A 19143-nucleotide genomic window follows, 5' to 3' on the forward strand; every position below is an offset into this window, starting at 1 on the left:
CTGAGATCAAGAGTCTCCTGCTCCACCGACTGAGCCAGCCAGGCACCCCTCTCTTAACTTTTTTTTTTTGATACAGAGAAATACAGTAGTATGTACTCAAAGAGGAAAATTTTTTTTTTTTTGAGTTAAATGATTATGTCACAGTCCTTTTTATTCTGTTGTTAGTCAACTGAAGACTGTCTGAGACATACAGTATCAACTTCTGGAAGACAGGGAACCTTGATACATGTGTATTCTATATAGTGTCTTTTTGAAAAAATGTTTATTCATTTTTAAGAGAGAGAGTGTGAAGAGGGGAGGGGCACAGAGAGAGGTTGGACAACGGTCTGAAGTGGGCTCTGTGCTGACAGCAGCGAGCCTGATGTGGGGCTCCAACTCACGAGCCACAAGATCATGACCTGAGCTGAAGTTGGATGCTCAACTGACTGAGCCACCCCAGTGCCCCTATTTGGTGCCTCATTTGATGGGAGCATTCAGCCACATTGGCCAGTTTATCTCATCTTTTCCTACATTAATACATTCTATGGTATGTTCTCTAGTAAGTCTGCTACTGTAATCTGATTTTTCTCCATTATTCCTTCATAAACTTCCATGTAAAACTTCTCCTTTTGAAAAAGTATAGCCTTTTCCAAAATATCCTCTGAATCCATTGTTTGCTTGACATTTTTCTTTTGTTTCCTCTTTCTTTCTTTCCTCTCTTTTGGGGTAGGAGGGACAGAGGGAGAGGGAGAATCCCAAACAGGCTCCATGTCCCACGTGGGGCTTGATCTCATGACCTTGAGATCATGACCTGAGCCAAAATCAAGAGTTGGATGCTCAACTGACTAAGCCATTCAGGTGCCCCTGTTTGCTTGACATTTTTGTTAAATTCTGTAAGGTATTTAGTACATTTTCTAATTCACGATTTATGTTCATTTTGTGTCCTATATAACTTAATTTATAGCTTAATTTATCCTTTTTTTTCCTTAACATTTACTTATTATTTTTTTTTTAATTTTTTTTTCAACTTTTTTTTTTTATTTATTTTTGGGACAGAGAGAGACAGAGCATGAACGGGGGAGGGGCAGAGAGAGAGGGAGACACAGAATCGGAAACAGGCTCCAGGCTCCGAGCCATCAGCCCGGAGCCTGACGCGGGGCTCGAACTCACGGACCGCGAGATCGTGACCTGGCTGAAGTCGGACGCTTAACCGACTGCGCCACCCAGGCGCCCCTAACATTTACTTATTTTTGAGAGACACAGAGTATAAGCAGGGGAGAGGCAGAGAGAGAGGGAGACACAGAATCTGAAGCAGGCTCCAGGCTCCAAGCTGTCAACACAGAGCCCGACGCGGGGCTCAAACTCACAGACCGCGAGATCATGACCTGAGCCAAAGTCAGATGCTCAACCGACTGAGCCACCCAGGCGCCCTTAACTTAATTTATTCTTTTTTTTTTTTTTTTTTTTTAATATTTATTTACTTTTGAGAGAGACAGAGAGCATAAGAGGCAGAGGGGAAGAGAGAGAAGGAGACACAGAATCCGAAGCAGACTGTCAGCACAGAGCCCGATGTGGGGCTTGAACTCACGGAGTGCAAGATCATGACCTGACCCAAAGTCAGTGGCCTAACTGACTGAACCACCCAGGCGCCCCTTAATTTATTCTTTAAAAAAATTTTGTTTTTAATGTTTATTTTTTAGAGAGGAGAGAGAGGGAGAGACAGAGCGCAAGCAGGGGAGGGGCAAAGAGAGAGAGAGAGAGAGAGAGACACAGAACCGAATCAGGCTCCAAGCTCTGAACGTCAGCACAGAGCCTGAGGTGGGGCTTGAACCCATGAACCGTGAGATCATGACGTGAGCCGAAGTCAGACACTTAACCAACTGAGCCACCCAGGCGCCCTTTAACTTAACATTTATTCTTACGTTCATTTTTGGTCTGTTTTTAATTCATATTTTATATTTTGAGTTCCTTGTGGATATTGAGTACATAAACCTGTTTAGTTTTCTCAAGGTATGTAACGTACAAAGTGTAAATCATGAAATGTTTTTGAGTGCCTAGTTCATGGAAAATAGACACAACATTAAAACTTCAAAAAATCATTGTCTTTATTTCATACTTTAAGTGTTGACAAGTTACAATTTTATGGGTATTGTGGAAAGGAAATTAGAAATGTAAGCTCAGAATAATTTTTGTATTTAGCAGACAGATATAGAGTCAGAATACATGAATCTGTGTTTTTTTCTTAAGTAATGTTTACTTTGTTTTCAGATTGTTGCCAGCAAAGGAGGTTTTGAAATGGTCACCAAGGAGAAGAAATGGTCTAAAGTGGGTAGTCGCTTGGGATATCTGCCAGGAAAAGGAACTGGGTCTCTTTTGAAGTCACACTATGAAAGAATTCTCTACCCATATGAGCTTTTCCAATCTGGTGTCAGCCTTATGGTGAGATGCATCATTTTTTTTTTTTTTTTTAGGAGTGGATAAATCCAGTGGGCCAAATTTGAATGTTAGACTGTGTTCACCATAACAAGTTAGCAGTTTACTAAGTATAGGAAGTTAAATTTCTCCTGGTACCAAAATTTGGGATAGCAAGGTGTAGTTTAAAAATTGCGGCTGTTTTTGGTGGTTTACAAGATAAAGGCTAATGGGAATGAAGGCTATTTTCTTATTTATTTAAAATAAATCCTCATGACTTAAGCTTTTTGAAAAATTCCTCTTGGTTTCATGTATTTTTTTTAACAGCTTTATCGAGGTATAATTTGCATACCATAGAATTCAGTCATTGTAGATACTGAATAAATTTAATAAATTACATATTTATGCAGTAATCACCACAATTCAGTTTTAGAATATTTCCATCAGCCCAGAAAGTTCCTTTGTGTTTAATTGTAGTTGGTTCCTATTCCTACCCTCAAACCCAGATAACAGCTGATCTGCTTTCTGGCTCTGTAGTTTTTTGCCTTTGTAGAAATTTCATAAAGATGGAATCATACAATATAATTTTGTGTCTGGCTTCTTTCACTTAGCCTAATGTTGAAGGTTCATCTATGTTTTAGCCTGTATTAGTACTTCATTCTTTTTTATGGCTGACAATATTCCATTGTATGGATATACCATATTTGTTTATCCATCTACCAGTTGGTGGGCAGTTAGATTGTTTCCAGTTTATGGCTATTATGAATAAATGCTATGAATATTCATGTATAAGTCTTTGTGTGGACATATGTTTTCATTTCTCTTGGGTAGATACCTAGGAGTGGAATTGCTGGGTTATATGGTAAGTTTATGTTTAACTTTTTAAGAAACTGCCAAACTGTTTTTCAAAGTGGCTGAACCATTTTACATTCCCACCAGTAATGTAGAGGCCTCCAGTTTCTTCGTCTTTGCCAACACTTGATATTGTCAGTTTTTTTGCTTATAGCCATTCTAGTGGGTGTGTAGTGGTATCTCATTGTGGTTTTAATTTTCATTTCCTTAATGATCAATGGTGTGCATCTTTTCATGTGCATATTAGCATTTGCATATCTTCCTTGATGAAGTGTCTGTTCCGACCTTTTTTTTATTGGGTTGTTTGTCATCTTACACTTCTTTTAAGAGTTTGCTATATAATCTGGATACAAGTCATTTATCAGATATATGATTTTACAAATATATTCTGCTAGTCTGTGGTTTGCCTTTTCATTTTTATAATGGTGTCTGTTTGAAGAGTAGTTTATTGATTTCCCTCCTCCCTGCTTCTATGGATTGTGCTTTTATTGTCCTAAGAAATCTTTTCCTAACCCAAGGCCCCAAAGCTACTTTTTGTTTTCATCTAGAAGTTTTATAGTTTTAACTTTTATATTTAGGTATGAGATCCATTTTCAGGGTGTGTGTGTGTGTGTGTGTGTGTGTAGTATGAGGTAAAAGTGTAAGTTCGTTTGTGGGGGGTTGTTAGGAATATCCAGTTGTACCAGTATCATTTGTTTAAATTTTCCCATTTATCTTGACACCTTTGTTGAAAATCAGTTGACTATAAATGTAGGTTTATTTCTGGTCTCCGTTTTGTTCTTTGATCCATATATTTACCCTGATACTAATACTGTGCTGTCTTGAGTACTATAGCTTTATAGTAAGTTTTGATATCCAGTAGTATAAGTCTTCCAACTTGGTTCTACTTTTTTCAGAATTTCCAAACAATTTGCATTTCCACATAAATTTTAGGACTGACTTCTCAATTTCTACAACAAAAGCCCGCTAGGATTTTGATAGGGATTGTCTTGAATCTGTAGATCGATTGGTGGGTAGAACTATCACCTGCTTTCATGTAATTTTGGGGATTTATTGGAAATTTATTATTTTTCTCCTGATTCTCAAATCTGACTTCTTATCAATGAATCTGCTCTCTTTGTGTGCTCTGATTCTTTAGGGTGTACAAATGCCTAATTTAGATCTAAAGGAAAAAGTAGAGCCTGAGGTTCTTGGCACTGATGTCCAAACTTCCCCAGAGCCAGGCACAAGAGTGAACATTCTGCCGAAAAGAACAAGACGTGTCAAGTCTCAGGTATCAGCTTCCATGGATCATTTTTAACATGCGTTTTAAGTGCATTGACTGCAGAACAGTTACGTGGTTATTGGAGGCAGTCACATACTGTTGTTCTTTAGGACTTGAAGAGCCCTATTTTTCATTTACTTTTACAATAAACAGGGAAGAAATTATAAAATTCAGTTTGATTTGATTTAGCAAGCTTTTTGTTAATTTTGAACAGTTTCTGAGAGGGATGACAAATCAGAGGGTGACTGGGTATTGTAGGGCCAGCGTTATAGACATGCTGATGATCTGTAGTATATTATATTTTCATGGTTAGTAGAAGTGAGAGGAGTAGGAGAGGGTGGTTTTATTTTTCACTCATTCCTTTAAAAGCTAGAGTATGAGCTTGTGTCTGAACCATTCCATTGTTAACTTCTAGAGTGTTCCTGTAGCCTAAAGTAATTTTTTCAGAAAAAAATGCCTTAATTTCCTTTTTGTGTTTCCTTGTCCTCCTTTTCCCATTCCCATTTGTGGCCCTCAAAGTTACATTTTTTAAAGTTGTTGGTAAAGACAGGTCTGTAGGTTGACAGCGAGATGCCCTTATAACTCTTAGATATGTTTCATTTAACCTGTGGTTGGATCAGAAGAGCAGCTTAACTTGATCCTAATCATTGATTTTAATATATCTAAAGAAACATTGTGTTGTAAGAATGGAAATGGTTCCCACTGAAAGTAGGAATGGAGGGGGGTGGGTGGCTGGGTGGGCTGGGTTGCTCAGTAGGCTAAGCATCTGACTCTTGAATTTCCACTCATGTCATGATCTCACAGTTTGTGGAATCAAGCAGCAGATTCTCTTTCTCCTCTCTCTGCTCCTACCCTGCTCATGCACTCTCTCTCTCAGTCAATAAATCAACACTAAAAAAACAAAAGAAAGTGGGAATCAGAGAAGGGACTTGGTCTATTCATTATTAATAAGACTTATTGGATCTAGGGTTGTGAGGAGTTCTGTTAGTAGAAAGGAAGGTAGTGATATTTCATCTTGCTTTTCTAGAGCTCAGGGGATATCTGTCTTTCATGCCATGGCAGCTTTCTTTGCTCTGAATTCATGTTCTTTATTTTATATTATTTTATTTATTAAAATTTTTTTTAATGTTTATTATTGAGAGACAGAGAAAGACAGAGGATGAACATGGGAGAGGCAGAGAGATGACGAGACAGAGAATCGGAAGCAGGCTCCAGGCTCTGAGCTGTCAGCACAGAGCCCGACGTGGGGCTCGAGCTCACAAACTGCGAGATCATGACCTGAGCTGAAGTCAGACACTTAACTGACTGAGCCACCCAGGCGCCTCTCTTTTTTTTTTTTTTTTTTTTATGTTTATTTATTTATTTTTATTTTTTTTTTTTTAAATTTTTTTTTCAACGTTTTTTATTTATTTTTGGGACAGAGAGAGACAGAGCATGAACGGGGGAGGGGCAGAGAGAGAGGGAGACACAGAATCGGAAACAGGCTCCAGGCTCCGAGCCATCAGCCCAGAGCCCGACGTGGGGCTCGAACTCACGGACCGCGAGATCGTGACCTGGCTGAAGTCAGACGCTTAACCGACTGCGCCACCCAGGCGCCCCTTATGTTTATTTATTTTTGAGAGAGAGAAAGAGAGAGAACAAGTTGGGGAGGGATAGACAGAGAGGGAGACCCAGAATCTGAAGCAGGCTCTAGGCTCCGAGCTGTCAGCACAGAGCCCAATGGCCCAATGTGGGGCTTGAACTCATGAACTGTGAGATCATGACCCAAGCCAAAATTGGACACTTAACTGACTGAGGCACCCAGGCGCCCCTGAATTTATGCTCCTTAAATAATCTTCTTAATAATAATTTAGCTTCTTAAGTACTTTGATAACAGAAAGTAAGTGTCTTGAATGAGGAGTGTGAATTTAATAGAAATTCATTGGAAAGTGAATTATAAGTTATAACATATTCATTAATTAGTGAGTTATCAATATATAATATAAATCAGTAATTCATAATTTAGTTATAATTACATAGTATTTATAACTTACATTTATCATAGTAGGAATTCTTTCTTTAAAAATTTTTATTTAATGTTTATTTATTTTGAGACAGAGAACAAGTAGTGGAGGAGCAGAGAGAGGGGGAGAGAGAATCCCAAGCAGGCTTCGCACTGTCAGGGCAGAGCCTGACACAGGACTCAGATCGTATGATCATGAACTGAGCTGAAATCAAGAGTTGGATGCTTAACTGACTGAGTCACGCAGGCGCACATATCAGTAGAAATTCCTAATTATAAACCATTATAAATTGGTAAACTCTGGTTTAGATTTTTATTTCTGTGGTTGATCTCAGAAGTTCTGATCATCTTTGGGTATATAGTGATGATTCTATTTTAAGACCTGAAACAGTTGAAGACTAGTCTCTGACATGATGATTCACTTTTGAAGAGTTGCCCCAAGTGGCCCTGCGCATCTAATCATTGGCCAGCTTGTGATGAAATTTTTTGATGTTCCTTCTGAAACCAGAAAAAGTCCTGCTGCTGATTGCCTGTACATATTATAAGAAAAGGACAGCATAGAATGTTTTACCTATTGTAATAATTGTCACTGTAGTCAGATTGATTGATATCAGGTAGAAAGTAGAACTATTTTAGAATTTTTTTTCCCAAAGATCTATTCATTCATTCCCTCATTCATTTTATTCATTCATTCATTCGTGTGTGTGTGTGTGTGTATGTATGTGTATGTATTTATTTAATCTCTACACCCACTGTGGGGCTTGAACTCAACAACCTTGAGATCAAGAATCACATTCTCTTCTGACTGAGCCAGCAAGAATTTCTTGGGGCGCCTTTGTGGCTAAGTTGGTTAAGTGTCCGACTTTGGCTCAGGTCATGATCTCATAGCTTGTGAGTTCGAGCTCTGTGTCAGGCTCTGTGCTGACAGCTCAGAGCCTGGAGCCTGCTTCAGATTCTGTGTCTCCCTTTCTGCCTCACCGCACTCACACTCTGTCTCTCTCTTAAAAATAAACAAACATTAAAAAAAATTTTTCTATAACTCTTGGGCGCCTGGGTGGCTTAGTCAGTTAAGCATCTAACTCTTGATTTTGGCTCAGGATCTCACACTTGGTGAGATATGAGCTGAGAGTGCAGAGCCTGCATGGGTTTCTCTTTCTGTCCCTCCCTGTCTTGGGTATGTGTGCTCCCTCTCTCTCTCTTTTTTTTTTTTCTTAAAATAAATAAACATTAAAAAAAGAAAAGAATTTCTTCAACTCTCAATTTATCCCTAATTACTGTATTGCCAAGTCTGCCTCATTCCTAGTCTTCAGTTTCAGAAAGAAAATAAAGGCTTTCTGGTAGAACTCCTTCAACTTCTTGCCCCATACACAGAATTGTTAGTATTCATTCTTAATTTCTGCCAATCTCAGTGGGCAAAGGGTACCTTTGTCTCTAAGGATAATCCTTCCACATCCATCCTTTCTGGCTTCTTTAGTGATTTCAATATTACCAGTTGTGAAATCTTTCTCTCCTACCTTCTCTGTCTGCTTGGATCTTCTTTTACCCCCAGTGTAAACATGTTTATGTATCATCTTAAAACAAAAACTCTCTTCCTAGATAGTGCCTTACTCCTTGCCTCTCTAAATGAACTTCATTTTTTTTATATTTAAAAAAATTTTTTTTTAGTATTTATTTCTGAGAGAGAAAGACAGAGCGCATGTAGGGGAGGGGCAGAGAGAGAGGGAGAGAATCTGAAGCAGGCTCCAGGCTCTGAGATGTCAGCACAGAGCCCGACATGGGGCTTAAATTCACAAACCGCAAGATTATGACCTGAGCTGAAGTCGGATGCCCAACTGACAGCCACCCAGGTGCCCCTCTAAGTGAAGTTTCTTGAAAAATAGTCTGTGTTGTCTTGTTTCCTCAGTATCTGTGTAGCTTTTTTACTTTTTAATTTTTTTATTTTTGAGAGAGAAGGAGCATAAGTGGGTTGGGGGGGGGCGGGCAGAGAAAGAGGAGACACAGAATACAACGCAGGTTCCAGGCTCTGAGCTGTCAGCACAGAGCCCAGTGAGGGGCTGGAACTCAGACTGCGAGATCATGACCTGAGCCAAAGTTGGACATTCAGCCAACTGAGCCACCCAGGTGCCTCTTTGCTTAGCTTTTATACTCTGTCATCTGACATTGAGTAAAATCATTTTATTGAAACTGCACTGCCTAAGTTACCACTGAGTTAATAATTGTTAGAAGCTGAGTACATTTTTTTTTAATTTCTTATCCTACTTCATCTCTGGTCACATATACATTTAATATGATTGTTGACTCCTCTCCTTGAAATTTAGTTACCTTGATTTTTCTTTGGCTTTCATGATGCCTCTCTCCTGGTTATTGTCTTCACTCTCTGACCTTTCCTTAGTCATCTTTGTTCTCTTTTCTCATTGCCTTTTACTTGGTGTTTTTAGTCGTTTCCTATCTTTAGTCTCCCTAGCTGTGTATCTACCCTGTGATTTCAGGTACTACCTATACACTCAAGACTCCTAAATATGTCTTTAAAAAATTTTTTTTTTATGTTAATTTATTTACTTCATTATTTATTTATTTATTTTTTAATGTTTACTTTAAAAAAAAATTTTTTTTAACATTTATTTATTTTTGAGACAGAGAGCATGAACACGGGAGGGTCAGAGAAAGAGGGAGACACAGAACCTGAAACAGGCTCCAGGCTCTGAGCTGTCAGCACAGAGCCCGATGCGGGGCTTGAACCCACGGACCGCGAGATCATGACCTGAGCCAAAGTCGGACGCTTAACCGACTGAGCCACCCAGGCGCCCCAATGTTTACTTTTTTTTTGAGAGAGAGAGAGAGACAGAGAGACAGAGCACAAGTGAGTCAGGGACAGAGAAAGAAGGAGACATAGAATCTGAAGCAGGCCTCAGGCTCTGAGCTGTCAGCACAGAGCCTGGTGCGGGGTTCGAACTCACAGACCGCGAGATCATGACCTTAGCTGAAGTCGGATGCTTAACCGACTGAGCCACCCAGGTGCCCCTATTATTTATTTATTTTTAAATTTACATCCAAGTTAGCGTATAGTGCAATAATGATTTCAGGAGTAGAGTCTGGTGATTCACCCCCTACATATAACACCTAGTGCTTATCCCAACAAGTGTCCTCCTTAATGCCCCTTACCCATTTACCCCATGCCCCCACCCACAACCCCTCCAGCAACCCTGAGTTTGTTCTCTCTGTTTAAGGGTTTCTTATGTTTTGTTCCCCTTCCTGTTTTTATATTATTTTTGCTTCCCTTCCCTTATGTTCATCTGTTTTATATCTTAAATTCTTTTTTTAATGTTTTTAAAAAAATTTTTTTAAATGTTTATTTTTCACAGAGAGAAAGACAGAGAGAGAGAGAGAGAGAGAGAGAGACAGAGTATGAATGGGGGAGGGGTAGAGAGAGAGAGAGAGAGGCAGACACAGAATCTGACGCAGGCTCCAGGCTCTGAGCTGTTAGCACAGAGCTCAACATGGGGCTTGAACTCATGAACCTTGAGATCATGACCTGAGCTGAAGTTGGACACTTCACTGACTGAGTCACCCAGGTGCCCTGTTGTATCTTAAATTCTCAATATTTATTTATTTATTTAATTTTATTTTATTTTATTCTATTTCATTTTATTTTTTAAAATTTTTTCTTAAGTTTATTTTGAGAGAGACAGAGTGAGCGGGGGAAGGGCAGATAGGGAGAGAGAGAGAGACAATCCCAAGCAGGCTCCACATTGTCAGCACAGAGCCTGCTGTGGGGCTTGAACGCATGAACTGTGAGATCTCTACCTGAGCTGAAATCAAGAGTTGGATGCTTAACTGACTGAGACATCCAGGTGCCCCAAGACTCCTAAATATGTTTTGACACCATGGTTATTTATTTTTGAGAGGGAGAGAGAGACAGAACGCAAGAAGGGGAGGGACAGAGAGAGAGGGAGACAGAGAATCTGAAGCAGGCTCCAGGCTCTGAGCTGTTAGCACTGAGCCCAGAGTGGGGCTTGAGCCCATCAACCACGAGGTCATGACCTGAGCCGAAGTCAGAAGCTTAACTGACTGAGCCACCCAGGCGCCTAACTCTCCTAAATATGTCTTGACACCATGTTTCTTTTCTGTTTACCTGGGATGTGTGTGTGTGTGTAGAATATACGTATACACGTGTACTTCTTGGTGGCCACGGCAGGTATGCTGAATTCAGTACACCTCAAACATTATTACCTTTTCTAAATCCATTTTTCGTTTGTTATTTTCTAGCTCAGTGTCTTTGACAAGCCTTCCATCAGTCTCTTAAACAAGAAACCAAGTTATGAAAGATACCCCACTCCCCCTTCTTCTATCACATCACTTGCTTTTCTCTGCTAGAGTTGTTTTTCATCTGCAACCTCATTAGTGAGCTTTTTGAAAGCTCGTTTATACATTCAAGGTTTTACACTGAAGATAAATTACCTTTAATTACATTCAAAACTTTTTTTTTTTTTAAGGGAATAAGCTGTTGGGCTATATCTGTATAAATGTGCTTTTTATTTTCTGGAGGTACAATGAAAGTTTATACTTGTATCTCACTGCATCATATCTGATTGCAGAAATTAAAGCATAATTTACAAGGAAAAAAAAGAAAACAGTTTGTGAAGGGTTATCAAATCCTTAGCATATTTATACTTTAGAATGAAGCCCATAATGCCAATATGTCTCATTAGTGACACTAAGTTTGAGCCAATTTCTCCATTATACTTAAATTAGTATAATCAAATCAAAGTTTATGTGTATTAAAATGCCATTTTGGTTGGTTTGGCTCTTATATGATCATAGGTAGTTTGGTTCTTATATGATCATGAGGTACTCTGTATTTTGTCCTGGTTTATTTTTATTCTTACTGACTATATTTTTAGTAAATTTTGGTTATTTATTTAGTGTACATTCAGAGCGTATGGGCCATCTGAATTCATGATGTAACACTTGTGTCTACCAGGATGCTCTCGTCTTCAAGTACTAGAATGCCAAATGACATCAGTTTAAACATTAACAACACAGTTTTCACATAAGGACACGTTTTTCACATAAGATTTACAGGTATAGGTAGTTCTAGGATTGATGCAGCAACTGCACATTGCCATGAAGGGCCAGGCTCTTTCCATCTTTCTGCCTTGCTTTCTTCAGTGTGTGGGTAATATATTTCTTCCTAATTGCATTGTGGTTGCTGCATAGTCCAGCACCATACTTTCACCAGGTGAATCTCCTAGCAGTATGGAAGGAAGTTGGGACAAAAGGCTTACTCTTCGAGAAGCTTTTTCTTATTAGAAGATGAACATCTTCCCAAAAGACTTCCAGTAGACATTCTTTGTGTCTCATTGGCTAGACCAGGGTAACATTTCTACCTCTGGCTAGGTCATCACTAATAATGAGAAATGGCATGATTGGCTTAGGATAATCATTCATCTCATGGACTAGGCATACTGCCTTCTGTTCAAAGAAGGATGTCCATTAGCAAGTTAGAAGTGAGGATCTCTGTTGAGTTATTACCAGTATTATATTGGTTATTACCAGTATTATTTGTCTCTGGACAGAACTTAATTGACAACTGTGCTTTTCTTAGAGATAGATTTTCTTTTGTTGAAAGGAAGCTGGGTGTTGCATAGTGCTTGGATGACTGTTCAACTGTTGTAATGAGGCAGTGAGTGGATTTAGAGAGAAGAAATCAGTTAATTTTTTTCTCATTTTGAAGAGGATCTTGAAATTTTTCTTGGTTAGGAAAATAAATATATGAATCAGAATAATTAGATAATACGAGTTTTGTTTATTGTTTTAGTCAGAATCTGGAGAGGTGAATAGAAACACGGAACTGAAGAAACTTCGAATTTTTGGGGCTGGCCCTAAGGTTGTGGGCCTAGCGATGGGAGCAAAAGATAAAGAAGGTAAAATCTGTTATTTGGTCATGAAAAGAAATAAGGTAATAAAAATAATATTTGAATTGCGGTCTGCCTTGGGATTTTCTTGAGTGTAAACTTGCAGTATGGTTTTTAGATCACCCTTTATGGCAGATAATCTTGAATTTAAGGCTTGAGGAACCATATTTTATTGAATTTTTATATTTGAGATAAATTTTCATTTTTATGTCTGATACGTGACACAGAAATTTATAGTTTCTGAATGCTTTAGTTTATGAGAGAGTGGTGAAATAAATGGTTCTTACTTGGTGATCTAAAGCTTTTAAATTCAGAGACAGGGTTCCGTGACCTTTACTATTGACATGTACTGTGGGGAGTTCATGACTTACATTCTAATTCCAACTTTGTTGTTTTTCCATAATTATCTTGATACATTATGACACTTCATTTAAAAAAAACTGTGAAGAAAGCCTAGTTACTCTCAGCTTAGTATGTTTGAAACTTCTTGTGAGTAAAATTTCTAATGTAAAGGTCAAGTTTTGCTGTTCTATGTACATGTCAATTTGAAAACTCAGTTTAACAAAGGTTGTGTTGGATTTGTTTTTAGTATATATGAATTTAATGAAGTGCTATAATCACAAGTTACATTAGTTATTATCCATTTCATGATATAAATCACAATTCAGATTGTGGACAAGAACTCTGGAGGATCAGATAATATTGTCCCATCACTCTAAAAACATTCAGTGTGATAGGACTTACCAAATACATTATGATATTTATTATCACCCTTTTAAGAATTAAGCACTTAATTGTCTTTTTCATTCTTGTACTTAATGCATTGGCTGGCAGTGATCTGAAAACTAGTCTCAAGTTAGTCCCTGATAAGTACTACATACAGGCAGTATAGAATTAGTAGTTAAGCTCTCTAGAGCTTGATTGCCTGGAATGGATTCCCAAATCTGCCTCTGACTGGCTTTATGATTTTGGGCAAGTTACTTCTCTATACTTTAGATTCTTTATCTTCAATGGGGATAGTAGCATATCTACCTCATAGTGTTGTGAGATTTAATTTAAATAATTTTAAGTAGTGTCTGGTCCAGAGTAAGCTCTCAACATTAGTTTTTACTATTATTATATAACTATTTTTATTTCAAGATGAGGTCTCCCGAAGACGAAAAGTTACCAACAGGTCAGACGCATTTAACATGCAAATGAGACAACGGAAAGGAACTCTCTCTGTTAACTTTGTAAGTGTTCTGAGATGTGTCAGGAGGGAAAGGATTTATTTTTAGTTTTGCACTTTTTTATCTCGTTATGTATTAGTATGCCATTTGGTTAGTTCATTTGGTTAGAGGACTGGATGATAAATTTAAAGTTGCAGCTTTTGTTTATGTAATGTTAACCTTGCTTTGTCCATTTACATTGACTCTTCCCTTAAGTTATACTCACGTATACCTTGTGAATGAGAGAATAAGAATCTAAATTCTTGAGCTGTATTGTGGACAGTGCTCAGTATTCATTCTCTACAAAGAGTGTTTGTGTATAGGAAGGATGACATGGTGTATTTTATTTATAGAAATTGACTTTCAAGTGGTCTAGAAAGTCTTTCTTTATTCTGATACCTTGATATGCTTTTATTAAGTAGAAGTGCTGAGGAAATTGAGGAGATTTTATGAAAACCTGTTTAAATACAGTCATTTAAAAAATATTCAGGATTTAAGTTATGTGTACTTTTTAGTATACATTATTTTGTTTCAATTAAGGAATTCCTGGTAAAAATTCAGTATTACTTATTGTAGAAAATAGACTTTTATTTTGTTTGTTTTCTAACAGGTTGATCTCTATGTTTGTATGTTTTGTGGTCGGGGAAATAATGAAGATAAATTGCTTTTGTGTGATGGATGTGATGACAGCTATCATACATTTTGTTTAATTCCCCCACTACCTGATGTGCCCAAAGGAGACTGGAGGTGTCCTAAATGTGTTGCTGAGGTACAAGCCTAAACTTTATAGATTCTTTTTTAATTAATAACAATAATATACACATACACACATACAGTAAATCCAATTTCCAAAAGTGCTTGCTTTGTTCTTCAATGTTTAAAATCGCTAAGATTTTTTTTTTTTTTTTGAGAGAGAGAGAGAGGGCACAGGTGAAAGAGAGGGAGAGAGGGAGAGAGAGAGAGAGAGAGAGAAAGAGAGAGGTGGAGCTCATCCAGGGTTCATGTTTTACCTGAAACAGGGCTTGTGCTTACCCGAAGCAGAGCACTAGCTCTCCTGAAGCAGGGCTCGAGCTCACCCAGTGTGAGACTCGAACTCGTAAGCTGTGAGGTCATGACCTAAGCTGAAGTCAGATGCTTAACAACTGAGCCACCCAGGTGCTTTAAAATATCTAGGATTTTTTAAGAGCAATATTGAATGAAAATGTAACAGTTGTATTACGGCAGTTTGCCTTTCAAAAACTTTTTCTGACTATCGGTTAGATAATTCTGTTTATTGCTGTAGGTGAATGATACTCTTGCTCAGAACGTTCATATTCCTGGAAACCTGGCTGGCTCAGTCGGAAGAGCATGTAACTCTTTTTTTTAAATGTTTTATTTTTAATTATTATTTTTTTAGTGTTTATTTACTTTTAAGAGAGAGAGAGAGAGATGCAGAGCATGATCGGGGGAGGGGCAGAGAGACAGACACAGAATCCCAAGCAGGCTCCAGGCTCTGAGCTGTCAGCACAGAGCCTGATGCGGGGCTCGAACTCACGGACTGTGACATCATGACCTGAGCTGAAATCAGATGCTTAACTGACTGAGCCACCCAGGTGCCCCTAAATTTTTTAAATTAAAAAAAATTTTTTTTAATGTTTATTTATTTTAGAGAGAGAAACAGAGCACAAGTGGGGTTGGGCAGAGAGAGAGGGGGACAGAATCTGAAACAGGCTCCAGGCTCTGTGCTGATAGCTCCAACGTGGGGCTCGAACTCACAAACTGCGAGATCATGACCTGAGCCAAAGTCAGACACTCAGCTGACTGAGACACCCAGGCACCCCTAAATGTTTTATTTTTGAGAGAGAGAGAGAGAGAGAGAGAGAGAGAGAGAGAGAGAGAAAGCGCAGGGGAGTGACAGAGAGAGGGTGAACAGAGGATCCAAAGCAGGCTCTGTGCTGACAGCAGCGAGCCCAGTGCGGGGCTCGAACTCACAACCGTGAGATCATGACCTGACCCAAAGTCAGACGTTCAACTGACTAAGCCACCCAGCCAGGCTCCCTGTAGCATGTAATTCTTGATCTTGGGGTCATGGGTTCAAGACCCATGTTGGGTGTAGAGATCACTTAAATAAATGAACTTCAAAAAAAAAACCAAAGTAGAAATCAGACATAAAGTTCTAGAACTTAGGATTTATGTCTCCAGTTCTCATGTTAACAGGTAAATGGATAGTATCTATTAGCTTATTTAAATTTTTACTTGATTATTCTAAATTATTCTTATTCAAAGATTACATTGACATTATTGTCCTGAAATACCTAATCCATTTGCTTAACAGAATGTTGTGGTAGGATATGGAAGGGAAGGAGTTGGCTGGGTTGTATCTAGGTGTATTCAGAGCTTTGAATTATTATTTGTTATTCTCATGGTTAGATGATTCCAAAGCAGTTATACTCTGAGAATTTGTGTTAAGATACTGGTTAGGGTGATTGGTGGTGTGAAACAACCATTCCTATAGCTAGATATTCTAGCAGTCGAGTGGATATCCCTTTATCCATTATCTTTCCTTTGTCTGTGAACATTTATTTTCTCCATTGCTAAATCCACTGGTAAACTGAGAATGAGTAGCATCCCTGGGCTTGATTGCATGTCAGTAGTCCTCCAGGTGTTTGTCTTGGTGCCGAGCTTAACCGACTGAGCCACCCAGGCGCCCCTCTCACCTTGTCTTGGTGCTGAGCTTAATGCCAACTCCAGAGTCTGAAGCTGTCTCATTGCCACCTTCCTACTGGAAGGCTGTGAAAATGCAGTTAAGGTTTTAGAACATTATTTACTGATTTCATATTGCAAGTAATTAATACTTGTTTTGCTAAGGTTGATTGGATTTGCTTCCCCTAGGGAAATGATCAAAGAAGGTAATGCCTGAGAGCCTTAATATTTTGTTCATTTTCAGTGAGTTAATCTTAAGTATTTCTTCTTCCTAGGAATGCAATAAACCTCGAGAGGCCTTTGGATTTGAACAAGCTGTACGAGAGTATACACTTCAGAGCTTTGGAGAGATGGCAGATAATTTTAAGTCTGATTATTTCAATATGCCAGTTCATGTGAGTATCTTTCTTTTAGGTCGGTTTGGGGAAGTCTGAAGATTTATCTGTGTCCAAAGCTTTTGGTTTGCTTTTTACTTTCATCATTTTGTGGAAAATCGGGACAGCATGAGAAAGATGATAGAATATTAAATCTAAAGATAAGGGGCCTGGCATCTGTTTCTATTTTTTTCATTTGCTAATGTGGCAGTGTGCACTCTCCTGTTGAGAAATCTGCTTTGATCTTGGAATTGTTTATTAGCCTTCTGTAGGAAATCTTTTATAGAAAACCATGAAGTATGTGGCAGTTGCTCCTTTTGTTGTTACTTGTAATATGAAGTTTGTTCTTCTCCTAGGGGATCTTGGGCTTTTTAAAATCCTTATCCAAAAAATTTGCCAAAGCTATTAAAGTTCAGCCTTGATTTTTGCATTTCCTTTTTTCTTTCTTGATGTCCTGGGTCATTTTTATATTTCTTAGTTGGAAAACAGTTTACAGAAAAAGGCAGTTCAAGTTTATTATGTTTTTCTGAACATTTAGGTTGCCTTTAGCATTTCGCTGTCCTCATTGGAAAAAGCTAAGAACCTGGTCTTTTCAGCTCTGGAAATAAGACTTTTCATTTTATCATGGGTTTGTGTTCACTTGATCTGCATTTTATGTTTTAGAAGGTTATGGTTATAGTGAGTTAGTAATCTGTAATCTTTGTTTTCCCTGTATAGATGGTTCCTACAGAACTAGTAGAAAAGGAATTCTGGCGGCTGGTGAGCAGCATTGAAGAAGATGTTATTGTAGAGTATGGAGCTGATATCTCCTCAAAAGACTTTGGAAGTGGATTTCCTGTGAAGGATGGTCGGAGAAAGATGCTGCCAGAAGAAGAGGTGCAGAGCAGATAGTAGTAATTCAAACTTAGCCCAAGCTGATTTAGCCTTTGCATAGTAGAAAACTGCCTTTCTCTAATTTTAAGGGATTACATTCATTTAAAATATTCAATCTGTAGGATTTGGACATTATATATTACCTTCAGTTTTAAAAACAATACATCCAGGGGCACCTGGGTGGCTCATTCAGTTAAGTGTCCGACTTCCGGCTCAGGTCATGATCTCACAGTCCGTGACGGGCTCTGTGCTGACGACTCAGAGCCTGGAGCCTGCTTCGGATTCTCTGTCTCTCACTCTCTCTCTGCCCCTCCCCTGCTCATGCTCTGTCTTTCTCTCTCAAAAAATAAACATTAAAAAAAAATTAAAAACAATACATTCAAAGTACCCTTAAAAATTTAACTTTGCATTAAAAAAACCTTTTTTTTTTTTTTTTAGTGTTTATTTTTGAGAGAGAGAGAGAAAGACAGAGTGAGTGAGGGAGGAGTAGAGACAGGGAGACACAGAATCTGAAGCAGGCTTCAGACTCTGAGCTGTTAACACAGAGCCCGACGCAGGGCTTGAACTCACGAACTGTGAGATCATGACCTGAGCTGAAGTTGGAACACTTAACCGACTCAGCCACCCAGGCACCCTTAACTTTGCATTTTATTATTACTATTATTATTTTTTCTCCCCACTCTCCCATTAGCTTTGCATTTTAAAACCATTTTAGTTTATTTTTATTTTTATTAAAATCTTTTTTTAACATTTGTGCATTTTTGAGAAACAGAGCACAGCGGGGGTGGAGCAGAGAGAGAGGGAGACACAGAATCTGAAGCAGACTCTAGGCTCTGAGCTGTTAGCACAGCTCAGACCCACACACTGTGAGATCATGACAGCCAAAGTCGGACGGATGCTTAACTGACTGAGCTACCCAGGTGCCCCAAAACCATTTTAATTAGTTTAATTTTTTTTTTATGTTTATTTATTCTTGAGAGACAGAGCATGAGTGGGGGAGGGGCAAAGAGAGAGAGAGAGGAAAACACAGAATCTGAAGCAGGCTCCAGGCTCTGAGCTGTCAGCACAGAGCCCGATGTGGGGCTTGAACCCACCAACTGTGAGATCATGACCTGAGCTGAAGTTGGACACCCAACCGACTGAGCCACTCAGGTGCCCCAACCATTTTAATTAGTTTAAAACTTTGATTCCAGTTAAAAAAATTTTGCCTCTTTGTGTTTGAAGTGATTTAAGATTTTTTAAAAAAGAGTTACATTTCTTGATAGGTTCAAAATTAAGTTTCCTTCAACACCTGAGCAGGTAGGTTTTCAAAGAGTGCATTTAAACTGTAATATATATTGAAGTTCTGTCAAATAGGAGATGACCCTTATGTATAAAGCTGAATTAAGATGATCATTCACTTCTTTTTCTCATTATTTTGGTCCTTTTCACTTTTCCTTTCCTTCTATATTGGCAGTGATTAAGAATTTTATTTCCTATGAAAAGAGTTACACATGGTTAAAAAAAAAAAGGTTATATAGTGCAGAAGGATATATAGTTAAAAGAATATCCTGGGGCGCCTGGGTGGCTCAGTCTGTTGTGT

At 38.5% G+C, this 19143-nt stretch overlaps 1 protein-coding gene across 1 annotated transcript in view; it reads left to right on the plus strand.

Annotated features, from left to right (window-relative positions):
• Positions 1-19143, plus strand: part of KDM5A (lysine demethylase 5A) — a 94174-nt gene that overhangs the window by 12643 nt on the left and 62388 nt on the right. The window contains exons 4-10 of the mRNA XM_042945475.1: positions 2248-2418; positions 4382-4516; positions 12328-12433; positions 13565-13656; positions 14243-14401; positions 16590-16709; positions 17406-17564. Of these exons, the coding sequence (XP_042801409.1) occupies positions 2248-2418; positions 4382-4516; positions 12328-12433; positions 13565-13656; positions 14243-14401; positions 16590-16709; positions 17406-17564 (942 nt within the window). The remainder of the gene's footprint in view (positions 1-2247; positions 2419-4381; positions 4517-12327; positions 12434-13564; positions 13657-14242; positions 14402-16589; positions 16710-17405; positions 17565-19143) is intronic.

Source organism: Panthera leo, chromosome B4, assembly GCF_018350215.1.
Source record: "Panthera leo isolate Ple1 chromosome B4, P.leo_Ple1_pat1.1, whole genome shotgun sequence".
Classification (NCBI taxonomy): Eukaryota; Metazoa; Chordata; class Mammalia; order Carnivora; family Felidae; genus Panthera; species Panthera leo.